At 34.7% G+C, this 19,291-nt stretch overlaps 1 protein-coding gene across 1 annotated transcript in view; it reads left to right on the top strand.

Moving 5' to 3' along the window:
* The first annotated feature begins 16,713 nt into the window (after window positions 1-16,713).
* The window catches only part of LOC145667909 (uncharacterized), a 45,187-nt gene continuing 42,609 nt past the window's right edge, over window positions 16,714-19,291 (top strand). Inside the window, exons 1-2 of the mRNA XM_081735335.1 lie at window positions 16,714-16,889; window positions 18,724-18,791. Coding sequence (XP_081591461.1) covers window positions 16,714-16,889; window positions 18,724-18,791 — 244 coding nt within the window. The remainder of the gene's footprint in view (window positions 16,890-18,723; window positions 18,792-19,291) is intronic.

Raw genomic sequence — 19,291 nt, 5'->3', positions numbered from 1 at the left:
TGATACCTTTACCACAATTCACCTATCTGCGTTTGGTATGCCGTTATTTACAGAACCTGCAAAAACTGTTAAATCTATCTAAAGTTGCAAACCGAAAGCAGATAGATGAGTTGTGATAACGGTATCACACGCAAAATCGTATTGTTTAGTTCACAACGTTTCTGCTTTTCGAATACTTTTATTTGTTTCGAGGATATTACAGAAAAACTCTAAAATTAGCGGTAGTTTAATTTCGCAGTATTAAAGACCCTTAAGGTATAAATACGCATCGGACGAATACCATTTAAATAGAGAAGCAGAAAAAGCAACTTACAATAGGTGGGCATTAAAAGCGAGGAGCACAGCACGGGACCCACGAGTTAATACAGGGTTGGGTTCGCAAAAGGTAGAGGCATCAGTGACTGAAGGTGAGAGCGAAAATGAGGGTAGTGCGAAAAACACTTGATGTTGCATAAAATCACATAGGTTAGAGTGCGTAATATTTTCGCATTTCTAAATATAAATTAGTAGTTTCCTACACTGAAAAATTCCTCCGGAATTTAATATCGTACAGAACCCTCTTTAATATGTACTGGAAAACCTAATATTTGGTAATTGCTTAGTAATGAGGGGCCAACACTAACGAAGACAGAAAACAATGTGCCCTGCGGGACTCGCTCGGCAATACTGTCTCAATTAAATGTTATTAACTTAACCTAACTGAATGTGAATAGAACATCGCAAAAAAAGCCTATTAAAAACCTGGCCCCCCAAAGCTAAACAATAGCCTAGCATTTTTATGACGGACTATTTATTCTTAATCAGTGCCCCAAAACTACAAAGGTTACTCGAAAATTAACTGAATTAGACGAAATTTAAGTATCGGACCAATAAATAGAATATAGATTCATACGTATTTATTGAACAAAAAAGGAACCATGAAAATAAGATTTATTTGGGAATAGCGATAAAGGAGGAAAATGAGACAGAAGTAACTGTGAATAATTTAGTCATTCCATTCATTTCTACAATCTTATTCATTATGGTTACACCACAGGTGCTACCATAAAACTACACAGATACTTTTAAGTAATCTAACAATTGAATCAAGAAATATAAACAATTGAACAATGATATTCATCTTTATATTTGATTGTTTACAAGTATGCTAAAGTTTTAGCCAACTTATTTGACCAAATTACAATCAAAGAAAAGTTTGATACAATATTTGATGGAAAAGTATGACGATGTATAATTGGCTAGTAATGAATTTAATAATAATTTAGAAAATCATAATCAAACATTCAAATTAGTAAAGCCAATAGATGGGAAATAAAATAAGCTAAATTACCCTAAGCCAAAGATATATCCTAAATTACCCTAAGCCAAAGATATATGCTGAATTACCCTAAGCCAAAGATATATGCTGAATTACCCTAAGCCAAAGATACGAGGGTTGTTACAAAAGTTGTAAGCCTATCAATGGGTGGAGCAGCAGAGAGATGGTGTTACTTTTCAACACAATCCCTTGAAAAATAAACACATTTTGCTCATCGATGTTCAAGTGCGTTAATGCCACTGGTAAAAAGATTTGTCAAGGCGTATAAAATTTAATCTATGACATTCATGAGGACATCATCAGTGTAAAAATGAGTACCTTCTATTTTCTTTTTGAGCTTTGGAAAGAGATGGAAATCAGAAGATGCCAAATCAGGCAAATAAGGTGGGTGGGGGACCAATCTGTAACAGCAATCTTGAATCTCTGACATTGCGATGACTGACTTATAGGGAGATGAGGGATGTTTCCACTGCCTGGTACTTTGTTTGGACTCTGGTTAGTAATGGTGGATGCAGGTATCATCTATTGTTATGAATCGAGTGCGAGAGGGATCTGGATTTGTCTGGAAGAGATGAAGATTGTCCCTTGAAATGTTGTGTCTGGTGAGCTTTTGATCAGGTGTCAAAAGATTTGCGGAAACCTTGCTCATTCCTATACGTTGGATGATAATTGTGTCAACACTTGCAGTAAATCCACTGTCTCAGCAATCTGCCTGATGGTTATTCACTGATCATTCATTATGATTTCATGCACTTTGTCAATGTTCTCCTGAGTTAGTGCTTTCATGGGCCTTTCTGATCGAGTGTCATCTTCAATTGAGCCCCCTTTTAAATTCAACTGCCCATTTCTTCACTGTGGCATATGAAGGGTCACTAACATCTAAAGTAGCAGCCATGTCGGCGTGGATCCTTCACCTTTAAACATTTTTTTTTTTTTTGGTGGAGATATTCAATAATAGCTTCCGCCTTCAATTTCTCCATTTGGTCATACTTTGCTCACTTCTTGTATTTTTCTGGACCTTTAACAACAGAATAAAATTCGATATTAATACCAAATTTGATATGATTCTGAATCTTCTTTCAGAGAGATACGAGCAGCATCCTAACTAGAATCTGTAGATGAGGAACTTCTTCAAGCAGCGTCCCTGCCTGGAATCTATTTTGTTCCGCTAATGCGGCAATATATACAATTCTAGTTGCTATTTGTACTTATTCAGAATCCTGCTTCTTCAGTTCAGAACATCGCTTTCCCAACATAGATGTAAAAGGTGAAGCCTTTATTTCCTTATTTTAAACATAATGATAAAAACATATTTTTAAACTTTTTCATAAACAAATATGAGAAATAAAATATTATTACACAAGATCACATTATGTTAACTTTTAGGACTAAAATGCATGTATATTTATGAAGCTTTAAGTTTATGAATAGCTTATAGTAAACTAGTATAGAATGCTGTAAAATACAAAAAAAAAAAAAAAAAAAAAAAAAAAAAGGATATTATGCGGATAATTTTGAATATAACTGGAAAATTTAGCAAAAAGTACGAGAACAGATATCAGAAGAGATTTTTCTGTCAACATTCACGTTTGACTTGTTCTTTCAGTCTGGAATAAATAAGCATTACAATATGAAGATGTGTTAGTTCGTTTGTTTGTTGATGTTTAGCATCCAGGTTATATGAGGTATGGATTAACGGTTTGTGATGGAATCCGAATAATCGTAATGCGTTCAAGAATGCTTTCCCACTGGTGATTGAACTCGGGATCACATGCGCCATGGGTGTATCCCTAGATTAGCAGGGAGAAACAATAGCTATAGCAGTCTAGAAATTATTCTTTGTTTCTGTTCTTTTTTCGAGTGAACATGAAACCTTATTTTATTTATATATTTACTACCTGAAATGCCCGTCCTTCTCATAGCTATATGGAACACATTTGAAAGGTATTATTATTATTATTATTATTATTATTATTATTATTATTATTATTATTATTATTATTATTATTATTATTATTATATTTGAACAACCTTCCTTGCAATACCTATTTAAATCAAATTGAAATAAGTAATAAAAACTCAACTCTTCTCAAAAATGCATTTCATACGGTGCAACTATTATTCTTCAGGTAAAAATTTAAACTTTTTCCCCCACTTCTTCTTTCTCACTTCAACCAAAGGTTGGTGGGCAACATGGAAATTTTAAAACTTTTCTCTCCTTTGGGAGAGCTGTTTTATTTTTTGATAAGGGATTTTCTTTGTAACTGCATTTAGATATTCTCTCCTTGGTCTTCCTCTTCTTTGTTTGCTTCTACCTTTCCCTCTATCAACAAGGTGATCCAATCGGAGTGTCGAATAAGATGGGCAAGCATGCTGTTTCTTCTTTTTCCTATTATCTTCATGATCTTTCGTCCTTCGTTAGCTTCCTTTAGTACGTCTTGATTCCTTTTCCTTTCGGTCCATGATATGCGCAGCATTCTGCACCAACACCACATTTCAAATGCTTCCAGCTTAGATATTTCAGTTTTTCTCATCGTCCACGTAGGTTCGGATCCAGGACCGACTTCTGGAGGGAGGGGGGCGGTGGGTTGTCATACTGCTACTTTTAAGGGCTCCAAACTTTGGGATGGGTTTTATTTATATATATAAAATAAGAAAGTTTCCTCTTCTGGGGGGGCGATCGCCCCGATCGCCCCCTCTGGATCCGCCCCTGCGTCCACGTGTCTGATCCGTAAAGCGTCACGCTCCATACCAAGGTCTTAATAAATCATTTCCCCCTACTAAAGATATTTATTCACTAAAGTGAATTGACAAAAACCCTGCTTAATTCCAAATGGTAATTATGGTCACAAATTCCTAACCTTCAGAAGGGAAATATTCGAAAACACTGGAACACGTGATAATTTATTTTTAGTAACAAGTTTCATTTTCCTTAATATGAGAGGTTCATAAGGTACTAAACTTTGGCGTGTATGTTCAATATCCCCTGCTCATTCATAACTTTATATCTCAAATGATACAGGTGTTCTCTCGTGATGATGACACAAACAACGTCGATGTTATTTTTATATATTGAGAAAAAATATATAGAAATTACCCCTTTCCCCCTTACTAGTGAAATTTGCGAAAACTCTGGGGCACATATTCACACGCTTTTAATCAGGAGTTTATATATTGAGGTTAAACTCCCTAACATGAGGGGCTCAAAAGATACTATATGTTTAATATATACAATTCTTTCAATTTTATCACTCCTCCGTAGAGTATTCGTTTTATTCAAAGTGACATAATAAAAATCCTAACCCTAATTATGTTCAATAACTCACTTCAAGCAGTTCAGTCACTTTCCTGCAATGACGAGACAGGCAACGTCGATTTGAATATCGAAAATAGAAATGTTCCCTCTTCATCTTAAAAGAATAATCTCGAATACTGCGTGTCATTACCTTATTGTATTTCAGGTAAGATTTTAGAAACCGAAGTTTCATGCTTTAAACTTAAGTAAATTCTTACATTTGGCGTTTCTGGTATAAATAGTGGGAAAATTGAATATTACAGAAATCGGCTTTTGGGATCGGTGTTCTCCAATTGTTTCTATCTTTGGTAATATCCACTATTATTATTATTATTATTATTATTATTATTATTATTATTATTATTATTATTATTATTATTATTATTATTATTATTATTATTATTATTATTATTACCCAAAATAATACATCCATACTGTATTCACAGGCGGAATCTATGAATATACTGGCGTGATGAAAATCATTCGTTCTAAGCGTTTTGCGCAAAGCTTTAGACGATTCTTCCTTATTACGTATACAAAATCTGACGCCTTGGGCAGACAAAAACTGGGCAAAAGCAGCGTTATCTGGAAGAAATTAAGGCAAGGTTTTACGTTATTTATCTATGTATTACAAGAAGACATGTCAGAAAAGTACAAACAATCTAACATTCATACAGTGCTCAGGCATATAGGCAGTGACGTATCTACGAGAAGAATATTAACATAGACAGAAATATAAAGTGGCATGTAAAACAAATTCTTTCTGATTGTGTGATTTAACATCGAATGTCAGTATACATCTGATTTCAATGTAAACTAAGAATTAACTACTCTGATTGCTTCATGAAGCAAACCAGTACTGAAAATAGAGACAACTAGAGCTGTTCAGTTTCATTTCTGTGAGAAATTATCGATGATAAACTCATATTGATAGCAATGTATGTACAAGAACGTTAATATTCTTAAAAGACCTGTTACGATACAATACTACTCTTCTGAAAATATTAAACTTGAATTGAAATAGATTTAAACTACCGAAATTTGTATTTTTATACGTTCTCCATATCTTGTATGAGATTAAATGAGACTATGTGTATAATGCGTCCACATATACTCTGATATATATATATATATATATATATATATATATATATATATATATATATATATATATATATATATATATATGTATATATATATATATATATATAGATATAGATATAGATATAGGGTTATCAAAAAGGACTTTGCAACTTAGAAAACTCATACTGATTTATTCATTTATCTTACAGACATGGTTTTGGCGTCATTTTGTAGCAAAATATATCATTTTTTAAACCTTATACCTAAAGAGGTTCAATATGGCTTCCATTGGTGACGCGGAATACATCCCATCTGAAGTCGATTTCTTGCGAAACCCTCTGCAGCATGACCTCTGCAGGTGTGACTTGTTGAGTGTCTTTTAATTCTTGCACCATTTGTAATTTGTATGGTTTAAGATACAACTTTTTTTTCTAAACGCATCATCCTAAACTGCCATGTGTGGAACGCTTAACTGTCGAGAACCACACCGGGTTGATTTCGTAGGACTGTTCACAAAGCTTTGTCTCACTTGCTCTACAACTTCTTCAGACGTACGGTGACGACCTGAAGATTTGTTGTGTCTTACCGAACATCCAGTTTCAATAAAATAATTATCCCACTGATAAATAGTAGATCTACTGGGAGGTTCTTTACTATACTTTGTACGAAAATTACGTTGCACAGTTGTCGCAAACTTGGATTCTTCAAACCAAAACACACAGCTAGCACGCTCGGGATTAGTAAAAGCAGCCATCTTAACTGTAACTGCCGCTAGCGCTTGCGGTGTCTTGTTTCTGAACTAGTGTACTACGTGAATCAAAACTTGATGTATTTTGCTACAAAATGACACTAAAACCATGTCTGTAAGATAAATGAATAAATCAATATGAGTTTTCGAAGTTGTAAAGTCCTTTTTGATACACCCTGTATATACATACACAATTTTATGTATATAAGTCTGTTAGATAACAGTATATTTTGTTACATATTCAGTTCTTAAATAAATCATATTTTTTGCAGCAAAATAAAAGCTGTCAGTTAATTTTTGCAAACCGACATACTTTTTAGTTTCACAAAAGATCTTGTTTTTTTGAATTTTCTCGAAAACTACGCATGAGAACCCATTATTTTGTTCAGCTCGATGTGTTCTATTGATTAATGTATGTCTTATCTTTGGACAATATTTTAATTAAAGAAAAGTAAAAGAAAACAGTTAATTATACTTTTGGGTCTTATCTTATTAACTGTACTGTGTATTGTTGTCGTGTTTGTTCCATAATGAAGAGCTTAATATGAAGGTATATTTCAGCATCTGTTTGACTTCAGTACGTTCTTGTACAGCATTAATTTTTAGGTTTACCAAGAAACTCGTTTTTCCTCCATTTTGTTTAAAATTCATTATGACCTTTTACACTTCCATCTCAACAAGTTCTATCGATTGGTAAATCTCTCGTCTTTGAGTAGCTTTTGTTTCTTTGTTAAGGGGGCAGACTACTAAATATTTTTGAAAAACTAATAATTTTTCTTTTGCCCGTTTATCCTAAGTGGAAAAAGATAATTAAATGTAACTTACCACAATAATAGATAATGTTATTATACTCTCGAAAATACAAATCGGAAGAAGTTTCAGTGTTGCCATCCATAGAAATTACAGTGTGACCAGAATTTGAATTACTCAAAAATCTAGGTTAAGGCACCGACTAGAAAAATGAACTCAACGGTAATTGATGACTTATCATGGTGTTTATGTTCCTTGCTTACTACTTTTTAAATAATGTTTGTATTTATTTTATAAAACTTACAAAAATTATAACAAAATAATTAAGTTATTATATAATAAATACAAATATTATTTACAAAGTAGTAAACAAGAAACATAGACAGCATAATAAGTCATCAATTACCGTTGAGTTCATTTTTCTAGTTGGTGCCTTAACCTAGATTTTTGAGTAATTCAAATTCTGGTCACACTGTAATTTCTATGGATGGCAACACTGAAAATTCTTCCGATTTGTATTTTCGAGAGTATAATAACATTATCTATTATTGTGGTAAGTTACATTAAATTACCTCTTTCCACTTACGATAAACGGGCAAAAGAAAAAATATTAGTTTTTCAAAAATATTTAGTAGTCTGTCCCCTTAAGTGCTAGTATTATTGTAGAATTTCTCTGTTCTTTTACAAAACATCTTAAGTAGCCAAAATGACATTAGATCCATTTAGAGTGTTTGTCATAGCCACACGACACGTTGTGACACTAGCCACAAGTTCTCATCAATTTTGTTGTGTGAAAAGTAGGGTGTTTGACTCACACTTACCTCAGCTAAGAGGCAGATGGCCTGGGTCAAAGAAAACTTGACCCACTAACCCACCACCCATCATGACCCACGATCCACCGTGACCCACGACCAACCATAAACCACCCCACTGTGACCCACCACGAACCAATCTCACCCACTGTGACCCCATGGACCCACCAAAACCAATCGTCATCAACTCTGACCCATGATCCACGCCCTCTTTTCTACTAACTAAAGAAAATGAAATGATATCATTAAGTTTTACGTCCCACGATTATGCCGGTTAGGTTAAAGGAGATGGTGATGATGAGAGATGAGTGAAATGGTGGAATGAAAAAAGTGGGAGGAAACAGGAGAACCCCGAGAAAACCCACCAGCACGGTGTTTGTCCACCACAAAGTCCACATGGCGCGAGCTGGGATCGAACCAGGGACCCCAAGTACCGGAGGTGAACGCTCTACCACTGAGCCACCGCGACCCCTACTAACTAAAGAGTTTTCATTGTAATAAAATCAGGCTGTGAAATTATCTCTAATCGGAGTTTGAACTTATACTGTCAATCGCTCAAGCGAAATAAAATGGTAAAGTGTTTGTCATGGGCCAAGTTATGATGAATTTCAATTAAATTATCATATATAATTATTTCCTTGTTGAATTACAGATAGCTTTCAGTGGAAAAAGGAAGAAATTTGAAAGTCCCAAATCAAAATAATTGGACCAATGTAAAGGGGAAAAAACAGTGCAAAATTTTCTATATTGTAAAACTTTGTCCCATATAAGTATAGGTAAAGCGTTAATAAAGAGTGTCCGGGAGTCCCACTACCGGCTTTTATTATAAAATTTCTACTATAAAAAGTGTTTTTACAAAATACTGTACAAACTATCTCTTCAAGTTGCAAGGTTAGTTACAGGTAATCTTTGACCGTAAGGTCGCAGACAGGATCTCTACATAGCCTCGTAGCAGGCTAAGTGGCTGGGGATAGGATTCCCAGACAGAGCCCCGTAGCAGGCTAAGCTAGGAGATAGGATAGGCGTAGTAGCAGACTAGAGGCCTTGGTTTAGGTTCCTCTTAATTTTCCGTGGCAAACAGTAGGAGGGTCACCAGAAAACTGGTACAGAATTGCCGTCGTCCAGCCAATTTATAGAGGTCCTTGGGTGGCGGTGGCGCTGCTGCTCCGTTGGCATTGACATCGTCTGCTCCGTGGGATGAGCCAGAAAGCTTTCGTCCGCAGGTGACAGTAGATCCATCTGGTGTGTGGAATTATCTTGCTAAACCACATGGTTGTGTTTGTAAACACTGGCGTGTAGAATTGTTTATACACAACACCATGTGGGACATTACAATATAATTAAGCGTACCGTACAAACTTAAAATTGTCACATAATTAAGCTTACAGTTCAAATTTTATGTTTATTTTTCTTACAACTTAACGGCTTGATTCCCTTGTGCTCTGAACGCTCCATATTGTAAAGGAATCTGTGTGTTTGTGTTGGGTCCCACATTGAAGACTGTAGGGATTGATTTATTATCGATTTATTGATTTCATGCATATTTGTTTTATCAGCGAACAATGATGTGGGATACCAATTTTTTGATTGTTTGATTGATTGATTTTGAGTTTTACGTCCCGTTCAACAGCGAGGCAATATGAGATGACCTACTGATTAACGTGAAATCCGAACCACATGAGCTCCCGCCGCTACCTATTTTTGTTTGTGTTATTTATGTCTTGTGAGTTTTAGTGCATTTTGGTAAAGGTCAGAAACCTTTCATCGTATGTTTATGTTACGCTATCAGAAATAAGCGTGTTGTGGACTAGTGCTCTAAAGAGCCGCTGAACGACTGAACTATCTTTCGCTGAATCAGCATTTTGTAACTGTGATGTGATTTATGTAATTGTTGTTATTGTTTTGTAATAAATCATGAGAGACACCATCCTGACTCCTCCTACAACCTTTTACCACACCTCTTGTGACGTCTGGTACTCGCTTCTAGGCTTACTTGTAATAGTCGCCGAGCTTTCGGCCCGAGCTTAAATACGACCGAAAACTTCCGCTTGGGGAAGTCGCTATCCAAGAAGAAGAGGTGGCTGGAGAAGTTGCTGTTGGACTCCTACCAGCTGACCGGAGCCTGACTCAGGAGAGGACCTCACCGACGCCGTGCAACCAGAGCCATCGAGAGAGCCAGAGGAGCCGAGCCAGTGAATACAGCGTCGGAGTCCAGACGTCGAAATGAAGGTATTCCTTTCTGATTCCTAACCCCCTTTCCACACCCAGTCTCTCTTTTCTTAAGAAAACCTTTTGCAGAATTCATTTTTGAATAGTTATTCTCTCTTTTCAAAGGATAGCCGTCCGATCAAAGCACCTGTCATGAGCTTGTATCCCCATTTCATTCTTCTGACGGCTTGTGAGTAGGTGGAGTTTTGGTAGCCTTTTCCTCCCCCTAACTCACCCTTTTCAATATAATAAACACAAGCAGTGGATATACTGTATAATGCGAAGCACTATATTTTTTGTTTCTTAACTAATGTCGATCGTTTTCGATTGTATTTACAAATCAACCCACTGTCAATTTCCCATATATAGAAAGTGACCCCTCCATAAAAGAGAATTAAAAAAAAAAAATACTAGGGCACGTTCTGTTGATTTTAATAAAGAGTTAATATACTGAATTTCAGCACCCTAAGTTGAACAGCTTGTGAGACACACATTTTTTTCCGCAAAAACTCGGACCCCCATTATCTCCTTAGGATATGTATTATATTGAAAGCGATATGATAAGATCCTAATTTGGTTTAAGACCTAACTATATTCCAAAAGTCATTTCATTTGACTTTGCAATTTGGTCGTGATGATTAGGCACACATAATTACATTCAATTTTTTTTTTAAATAATAATATTACAGGTGATTCAGAAATGTATTTTTCCAGTAGTTAGCTCATCTCCTCTAAAAACTCACAGGATGTGTGTCTCGAAAGCCAAGTAGTAAGTTCTATTGCTATTACTACAATTAAAAATATCAATTGCCTGAAGTTCTTTTTTTCACTTAGATATACTCATCTCAGGTAGGTAAACAGAAACAAATGGAAAATGAAGAAAAATGAAGGTCTTGAAAGAAAAACGTAGACAAATTCATCAGTGTTCAGAAGATGCTGTCTACTATGCACTGAGCAGAGAGGGTCGGTAGGTCAGAGAGGGTCACAGTGGCGGTGGGTCGCATTGGGTCGAGTCCTATTGACCCACTGACACACCCCAACTAACTCACTGACCCATTGACCCATTCTATCTCTGCTAATAGGCTTTGTACAACAAGTCTTTTTAAAGATTGTCACAAGAAGTTTTCAGTTTTATTTTGAGAAAATTTCGATGCTTAATTTATGCTTGCTGTAAGCAAACAACTTATGATGTAAAGCTTTCTCCAAGCTTTCATTTAGTCATGCAAAGCCCAGATTACTAATAAAACTCCAACTGACCAAAGTAGTATATATTTTTTAAGATTATATATTTGTGTTACAGTTTCGGCTATGTAACATAGTCTTCCTCAGACACAGTATCACATTATCACATTGATAATGTGTCTGAGGAAGACTATGTTACATAGCCGAAACTGTAACACAAATATATAATCTTAAAATATATATACTACTTTGGTCAGTTGGAGTTTTATTAGTAATCTTGAATTTTCCAAAGCTACAATGAATAATTTACAAGCTTAGTCCCAGTGGTGCTATTCTATTTTTCTTTAAATAACCGGTTATATATATATATATATATATATATATATATATATATATATATATATATATATATATATATATATATATATATATATATATATATATATATATATATATATATATATATATATATATAGGGCCATATTTTGAGGAATAATGATAGTATGAGTCATGACAGTAATTGTTCGAGATATCGATGGAAAGACCATTCTATATTTTACACATTGCTTCGAATGCGTATATCTCCGGAACTAATGAAAATATAGTAGTTACTCAAAAACAGATAAGTAGCACATGTAATAGGCATTAGATGCTTGTCACATTCATTACACTCACAGATCCAAGTATTTTGCTCAAAATTCCAGAATTCATATTCAAATTTCTGTCTGTCCATTGAATTGATACAATTCACAGTTGTTTGTTTTCACAGCAATACAAGCTAGGCCTACCGAGAAAAGTACTGAGGTGTTTTCACAAATTTGTTTGGCTTATTTCTTTCACTCTTGGCTAGGTCATACATGCATATGTGTGTGTGTTTATGTTTGGGTATAACAAAGGGTTCTGCTAACTCGAAATATTTTAACAACCGGTTCTATCGAACCGGCTGAATAGCACCACTGGTTAGTCCAAACTAGAATCAAATTTAGACTTACGTTATGTTGTTATTGATAAATTTACTTACTTCGGCCCCAACAGGTAAAAGCAGTAATCATGGAGATTTTTTTGTCTTTTAAAAAATCATTAATGAAATTCATAAGTTCTTGTCGGAAGTTGAATGAAGCGTTTGTTACAGATAACAACCACAGAAAGATCAAGCAACTTGTTCCGAAACGAAGTAACATGATAGTGTGTGGCGCAACTTCGAAGTGAAACAAGACTTTTGCAACACGTGTATTGCGTGTAGGAGGGCGTTATTGGCTGAAGTACTTTTTACAAAAGTGGTTAATTTTCCTGGTCAAATGTTAATGTTTTATCAAGGCCAACAGGAACAGAAAGTAATTTGAAATAAGAAGCACTTATTTGCTACCATACAAACCACTTTCACGCAGCAAGAAGTTTTTTTTTTTTTTTTTTTTTTTTGTAAAAATTACTGCAATCAAGAATACTCCGTCGTCTATTATATACTTCTGTACTTAAAAGTGCAGACTACCTACTTAAAATTGGCATAATTTTATTTGCTAACTTTTTTTTGTTATCTGTAATTGAATGTTGTATGACTTACTTGTTCTTCTTTTCACTAAACCATTTTCTTTAATCATTCATTCGTCGAGGGATAGCTGTCAGCTTTACCAACCAAGAAAGAGGAGTCATTCTCATTAAAATTCAACAATGCCAAGATAGCGATGTCATAGGGCGACGGTTTCCAAACGTTTTGAAAAATGAATTAAATTTTTATGAGTTAAATTCGTAACTAACTAACTCTATGGCCTATGGAATCCGGAGATCAATGCTGTGATCACAAAAGTCGTCCATTGGCTTCTGTCCTTAGCCAACTGGATTCAGTTTCTACTTTGTATTCCTCTTCTGCGAGATCCATCTTCATATTGTCCTCCAATCTGCGCCTAGGTCTTCCTAATAGTCGTTTTCCAATTGGTCTTCCAGTTAAGATTTTCAAAGCGTTTCTACTTTCTTCCATTCCGGCTACATACCCTGCCCATCTAAGCCACCTAGACTTGATGACCCTAACAATGTTTGGTAAACGATATACACTATGCAGTTCTTCGTTATGAAGTTTCTGCCATTCCCCATTCCCGTTCCTCTTGGGTCTGAATATTCGTCTCAGGATCTTATTTTCATTTACTTTCAGTAGAAATATTTTCTACGTTCTTCCTCAGAGTAAGCAATCATGTTCCGCAACCACACAGTGCAACAGACATGATTAAAGATTTTTATATTTTAAGCTTCATATTCCTCGGCATAATTCGCGATAACAAAAGATTTTGAACTGAACAAGAAGACGAATTCCCTGCTTTCAGTCGACATTTAATTTCTTCCTGTATACAGCTTTGGTCTGTTAACACTGATCCTAGATATTTGAAAGTGTTCACTTTGTCGAAAATATTATTTGATATTTTGACGCATCCATAATTTGCAGTCACGATCCCGGTGAACATCCATGTATTTAGTTTTCTCTGCATTTACTTCCAAAACCATGTTCCTGTAAGCGTTTAATAAAACCTCTTCATTCCTTTCTATTGTTCTCTTATCATCACCTATTATATTTTTACATCATCAGCATACACCATAACTTGGCGAATACCATTCAACTTAGGCCCTGGTTGTTATTTTTGACTTTCCTTATAGCGTACTCGAGAACAAAAATGAATAATAATGGCGACAAAGTATCACATTGTTTCAGACCAGTCTCGACGTAAAAACTCATGGACAACAATTTTCCCTGCTCGGACTTTACTTTGGGATTCATAAACCCATTTAAGCCCATAGTTCCCAAATGAGAACAATTTATTTTTTATCCTTTTTTTTTGTTAGAGGATTATTTATTATGAATTAATTTCGTCTTTTACAATGAGGAAATGATAGCACTCCATCTGCTACCACTGAATTCCTCAAAACATATTAAATGAGGTCAGAATCAATAAGTTAAGAAAGAATTACGAAATTCTGAAACAAAAAATAAGTTTGGATTAAATGGGTTTTAAACATATTTTAATTAATCTAATTAGCTTTTTCGGTATTCAAAATTCGTTAGGAATGTTGTACAATGTTTCTCTTCTAACCGAGTCTTAAGTCTTTCTAAAATCAATAAATAATCGATATATCGGGATATTGTATTTCCATTTCTTTTCGAGTATTTGTCGAATGGTAAAAATCTGATCGATAGTTGATCGATTTTGCCAAAATCCACATTGATAATCTCCGATAATTTCATCTGCGTGTGAGGTCACTCTTGCTAACAGAATCTTTGAGATGATTTTATAGGATGTTGATAGGAGAGAAACCCCTCGATAATTATATTATAATCAGTTTTATTGCTTCCTTGTTAATTTTAACAATGATTGATTCTTTCCACTATTGTGGCAATTCATCTTTATTTCAGATAAGGAGAATGAGTTCGTATATCTTGTTCTACAATATTCCCCCTCCATCTAAAATTAACTCAACCAGAATTTCTTCTACCCTGGAGATTTGTGTTTCCTTAAGTTTTTAAAATGGCAATTTATATTTCTGTTTGGTTAGGTTCTGGAATATAGGATCAACGAAATTTTGTTTAGTTATATCGTTCGGGTTTTAGCACAATTTTGCCTATTTTCTCTTCTCTGATGGTTTAGTGCATTCCTGGTTGAACCATGGTTTCTTCCTATGTATTTCCACATTCCTCAATTTTTCTTTTGCTGAAATTTTAATGCTATCCTCCAAGTAACCCCAACACTAGTGCACTCCGAATCTTCTAAAACCAAGAATCTATTCGACTCTTCAATCTAGTGTTCTTTTCGCCAAAGGTGACGATCCTGGGGGCCCCCAAAGCTCATGTGGGCCCCCGCATCATATTTATGAATTTTCAATATTTGGCATAATTTGAATGCAATTTGTCTTAAAATCCTCATATATGCCTTCTGCATCTGAGTGCCCCCCCCCCCTTCAAATTTACAGAAAAATCGGCGCCCTTGCTTTTCGAGATTGGCCCTTTTATAATTTCTTTAAATTAAATCTCTCCGTTTTCAGACATTGAGTATTTCCTTTATTCAATGATAACCTCTTTCTTATTATCACTGCTTTCAGATAGTGATCAATGTGTCAGTCAACTCCTCTAAACGACGGAACATCAGTTATGTTTGATAGTCTTCTTTTCTCTACTAAAACGTGATCAATTTGATTACTTATGTGTTTTTTCATCTGATGAGGTCCATGTGTATTTATGAACGTCACTATGTGGGAATTTTGTACTCTTCACGATAAGGTTTTTAGGTGTTTTAGAGTTCACGTGTCTAATGATATTGTCATTACTTCCCCTATACAGACTTTCATACTCTATAATCGGTTTGAAAATATCCTCTCGACCTACCTTCGCACTGAAATTCCTTAATGAAATTTTCATATGGTATAGCGAGTCAAATATCCGACCCTGTGTGCGTGGGTTTTCTCGGGGTTCTCCCGTTTCCTCCCACTTTCTTCATTCTACCATTTCATTCATTTCTCATCATCACCGTCTCCTTTAGCCGAGCCGGCATAATCGTGAGATGTAAAACTCAAAATTTCATTTCATTTCATTTCAAATATCCGATCTACTTCAAGTAAAAACTGTCTTTTATATTATCATCCTTATCTTCTGTTGTGTCAATATCACACCACCGACAGGAAAGTCAATCATTAAGAAAGTTAACTTATTTAATTGCTTATATTCGTTTGTGAACGAAAAACTCTGTTCCTAGTTGGTGATTTTTGTTTCCTTCCCGTAAAAGAAGGTAAAATTTCTAGCTGGACTGCTCTTTCCTACCCATTTAACTTTCTGAATTTTCAATAGTCCATTCTACATTTTCCTAACTCACTTGTTACGGATTTTAATGAGCATACCCTGTAAAGACTTCTTGTATTTCATGTTCCAAATCTCATGTCCATTTTACTTTGTTGTGGTCGTGCCAAGTTATCAGTCCTGGTCCGAAGTTTCTGTGAATGTTTCTGAACAAGTACCTTATTACAGAATGATTTTGTTAGCCTTTATACCCCTAAGCTGGAGGACCATCACGTGTCAACCCATGACTACTTTATTCATTGTATTCACAGCCAACCTCTATATCTGAAGACCTTCTCTGCAACCTGAGGACGCGCCATGCCACGTGACAGGACAGGAACCCCCTATCCTTATATTTCAGTAACACATCTGGCATTGCCATTTACCAGAACAAGTCCAAAACGTCTAGTCATACGGCGAAATTGATATAAACACTAATGAATCAGATGACACGTGAAACGAGAAATTATGTAATCTCTTTTACATATAAGTCTATGAAATCCCCTGATGCATCCTTTTATGGATTTTTGTGAGTTCTCGTTGTTGAAACCAGCATTGGAGCGTCGACAGCCACGTACACTTTTTGGTAAGTTCATCAACAAGAGGAGTGGAAGAGAATTGATCAAACTATGCGGTCGCACAACGCAGTCTCCTTCAGCGGAAACTAAGATGAAGGATGATAGGTAAGAAATAGGGCACAACCACTGGTGGCGTCGCGATATTTTAAAAGTTATCATTGGTGCCAAATTCGTTATCATAAACGTGAAACGACCTTTTGCACTTGCGAGAACTGCTGTTGCAATCTGCAGCAGTGAAAGATATAATTTTAGGAACTTTTTGAATTCCATCTGAATTTCGTGTCTATTGAAATCTACAGTTTTAATGTCTATTTCATAGTCTTTTAAGCTTTCTAAGCAAATGAAGCAATGAAACGTGGTGACGTAGGGAAATGATTGACAATATTGATGTCAATTATAGCTCTATTTCTATTATATTGAATGAGAAAATCATTTAATTAATTTTTTTAGGAAGAAAACAAATATCAGAAGTAAAAGAAAAAAGTGTGAAATATAATGCCGTTAGTTCATCAGACTAAATGATTAAAATGCCTACATTAGACTTGAAAGATTTTTTCCCTTCATCAGATAAGTTCCTATCGAAGCGTGCAAGCTAGCTATACACGAACGACTTCATAGACCAAAATTGTCATTTTCATGACATTACTGCTGAATAACTAATAACATTAGCTATGCCAAATTACACACAGTCACTAATAATGGCCTTTTGTACACAAGAACCAAATCTTAAGGGTTTTCACTACAGCGAAATTAAACTACCGCTAATTTTAGAGTTTTTCTGCAATATCTTCAAAACAAATAAAAATATTCGAAAAGCAGAAACGTAGTGAACTAGACAATACGATTTTGCATGTGATAGCTTTGCCACAATTCACCTATCTGCTTTCGATTTGCAACTGTAGATAGACTTGAAAGATTGGGGTTCTGGGGTTCTGACTTGTGGGTTCTGTAAATAGTGGTATATCAATTTCATCATTCTAAAATTACTCAAGAACTTGGCCAACTGGGTAGTTATTAATACAGTCAAATTTTTTCAGCCAAAGTAAGTTATTATATCTACTTTCGTAAGTTTTGAAATACGGTAAACCTTCAATTTATATGCTTTATTAGTATGTGCTGCTAATTTCATTCTATGAATTAGTTCTGTTATATAACCAATTGGCCAAGTTCTTCAAATAATTTCAGACTGAGGAAATTTATTTCATGAAATTGACAGAATCGATAACATAACTTATTCTTGCTAAAATATTTGGCTGTATTAATAACATAAGTTTACTCTTTTTCGTACTAGTTTGAAAGTTGGCCTTCTTTTTGACACTGAATATTTTGGATTGGGATCTGAAATACTGCGCATACAATTCAAAGAAGTTAACATGTTTATTCATGAAATTTAGTTAATTTGTAATGTTACACTATTCCAGTCTATTTTTTATTTCTATCTATTACGAAGACAACTTTAAATTTGCCGTTGATCGCAGAATTAATCCTGGAACCGATCAATAAAAAATTCACATTTTCAGTACTCTGAAATAATTTTGTGAAAAGAATCTTTATTTCTAAACGGAGAATAAGTCAACAAAGATGATGATAGAAAATTGTCTCTGATTACAGAATGTACTAAAGTTATTTAACAATTTGTTCCATATCTTTTGCAACTATTTTACTAAAGTATAAACGTCTGGCAAGTTTCAAATTATCATGTACTGCCTTAATACAATCCTTTTTAAACCATTATTACGAACTGCAGAATTACAGGCCAACATATTTAATGAAAGATTTTAGCTACACCCTCTTGCACGCAAATCTATTGCATTCCTTTTTAGAGGGATTTTTTACTTTACGACATGTTATATCATCTCAAGATGTTTTGGTTAAATATATTTTGTCTCCTAATTTTACCATATATCTCGTTAAGCGAGTCTCGTGAACTCATTTTCAGTTTTCTTGCAGATTTTTTGTCGTACAAGAGGCTGTCTGTTGTTACAGCTTTTACCTGCTGGGATGAAGGTAAGTACATAGAAATATTAATATCATATACCTAGGTATTTTATTTTCGTACATTATATACACACATAATACAGATTATACAGCATATAAAACTGATGGTCTAGTGGCTAGCGCGTGTGCCTTTGATGCACGTAGTTCCGATTGGAGTACGGAAAAAATAATTTAGCAGTAAGTCGCTTTCATCAACCTTCCGTTCCCTTTAACCTAAAGAACATAATTGTGACATTAGACTAAAGAAGAAAAAGTATTATCAGAAATATACGATAATTGATACATTCCTGGTTAGTAAGTAGGCTTTTTCTTCTGATTCTAATAACGGGGTTGATGTGTAATAAATCAATAAATCAGCATATATGTGTAATTTTAATAACTTTTTGCTTATGACAAAACAAATATTATTTAAAAGTAGTTAACAAGGAGCCAACATGATAAGTTAAGTCATCAATTACCTTTGAGTTCATTTTCTAGTCCTTGCCTTAATCTAAATTTTTAGGTAATTC

The sequence above is a fragment of the Thermobia domestica genome, chromosome 13, assembly GCF_964235325.1.
Source record: "Thermobia domestica chromosome 13, izTheDome1.hap1.1, whole genome shotgun sequence".
Taxonomy (NCBI): domain Eukaryota; kingdom Metazoa; phylum Arthropoda; class Insecta; order Zygentoma; family Lepismatidae; genus Thermobia; species Thermobia domestica.
The sequence above is the reverse complement of the archived record's forward strand: the minus strand, read 5'-3'. Positions and strand labels throughout refer to the sequence as shown.